At 63.9% G+C, this 796-nt stretch overlaps 1 protein-coding gene across 1 annotated transcript in view; it reads right to left on the minus strand.

The window, feature by feature from the left end:
• CAMTA1 (calmodulin binding transcription activator 1) overlaps positions 1-796 on the minus strand; it is a 973,198-nt gene that overhangs the window by 102,945 nt on the left and 869,457 nt on the right. Inside the window, exon 8 of the mRNA XM_010850197.1 lies at positions 4-123. Within this exon, the coding sequence (XP_010848499.1) occupies positions 4-123 (120 nt within the window). The remainder of the gene's footprint in view (positions 1-3; positions 124-796) is intronic.

Consider the following 796-nt stretch of genomic DNA (forward strand, 5'->3'; position numbering starts at 1 on the left):
GGCAGTTGTGAGTCCGTGGCGGCGGCTTGGTCTGGTGGCTGTCGAGGATCTGCTGCACAAGCTGCTCCACCGAGAAGCCCGAGCTGCTGTTCCCATTGCTGCACGTCCACTTGATGCCGTGGACTGTGGGGAGAGAGGCGGGCGAGGGGGTGGTGAGGTCAGAGGCCACCTGTGCCTGGGGGAGGTCCTGGGAGGGATGGGGCCTGAGCCCTCCTGGAGCGTGGCCCCCTTTCTGCTGGCAGGCTGACTCCAAGCATCACAAAGCGATGCCCGTAGGAGGGGAGAAGGGAGGAAAGAGGGGGAAACCAGGCTGCCCCATCACAGCCCCTCCCTTGGGGAGCTCCGTGCCCTCTACCCCCACCCCCCGCCCCTTCTCCCATCCTTGCTTCCTGTGGTGCCGTGCTGGGAGGGATCGCCCAGAGAGTCGCTTTGGTTTTGCAAAGCTCAAGTGGATCTGGTGGTTCTTCAAAGGGTCGTGGAGTGGAGGCACAGAGAGCGAGGGTGGGGAAGGAGAGGTCCGGGAGGCCTAGGGACCTCCCCAGAGTGCAGGCTGTGGAGATGTGGAGGAGAGATGGTGGCTGGGGAGTCTGGCTCCCAGCAGGATGCATGGCCAACCCTGGCAGAAGGGGCACTCCAGCTTCCTACTCTCACCAGACTTCTCAGCCTCAAGGGGCTGCAGATTGAGCTGGGGGAGAAGGGGGTGGACTGAAGGGCCCACATGGCCTGGACAGCGGGTGCCCACTGATGATGACCGGCCACCTGGATGACCGCCCTGCAGTTTCAGCTCACCCTTCCT

This window comes from Bison bison, unplaced genomic scaffold (genome assembly GCF_000754665.1).
Source record: "Bison bison bison isolate TAMUID 2011002044 unplaced genomic scaffold, Bison_UMD1.0 scf7180017864289, whole genome shotgun sequence".
Taxonomy (NCBI): Eukaryota; Metazoa; Chordata; class Mammalia; order Artiodactyla; family Bovidae; genus Bison; species Bison bison.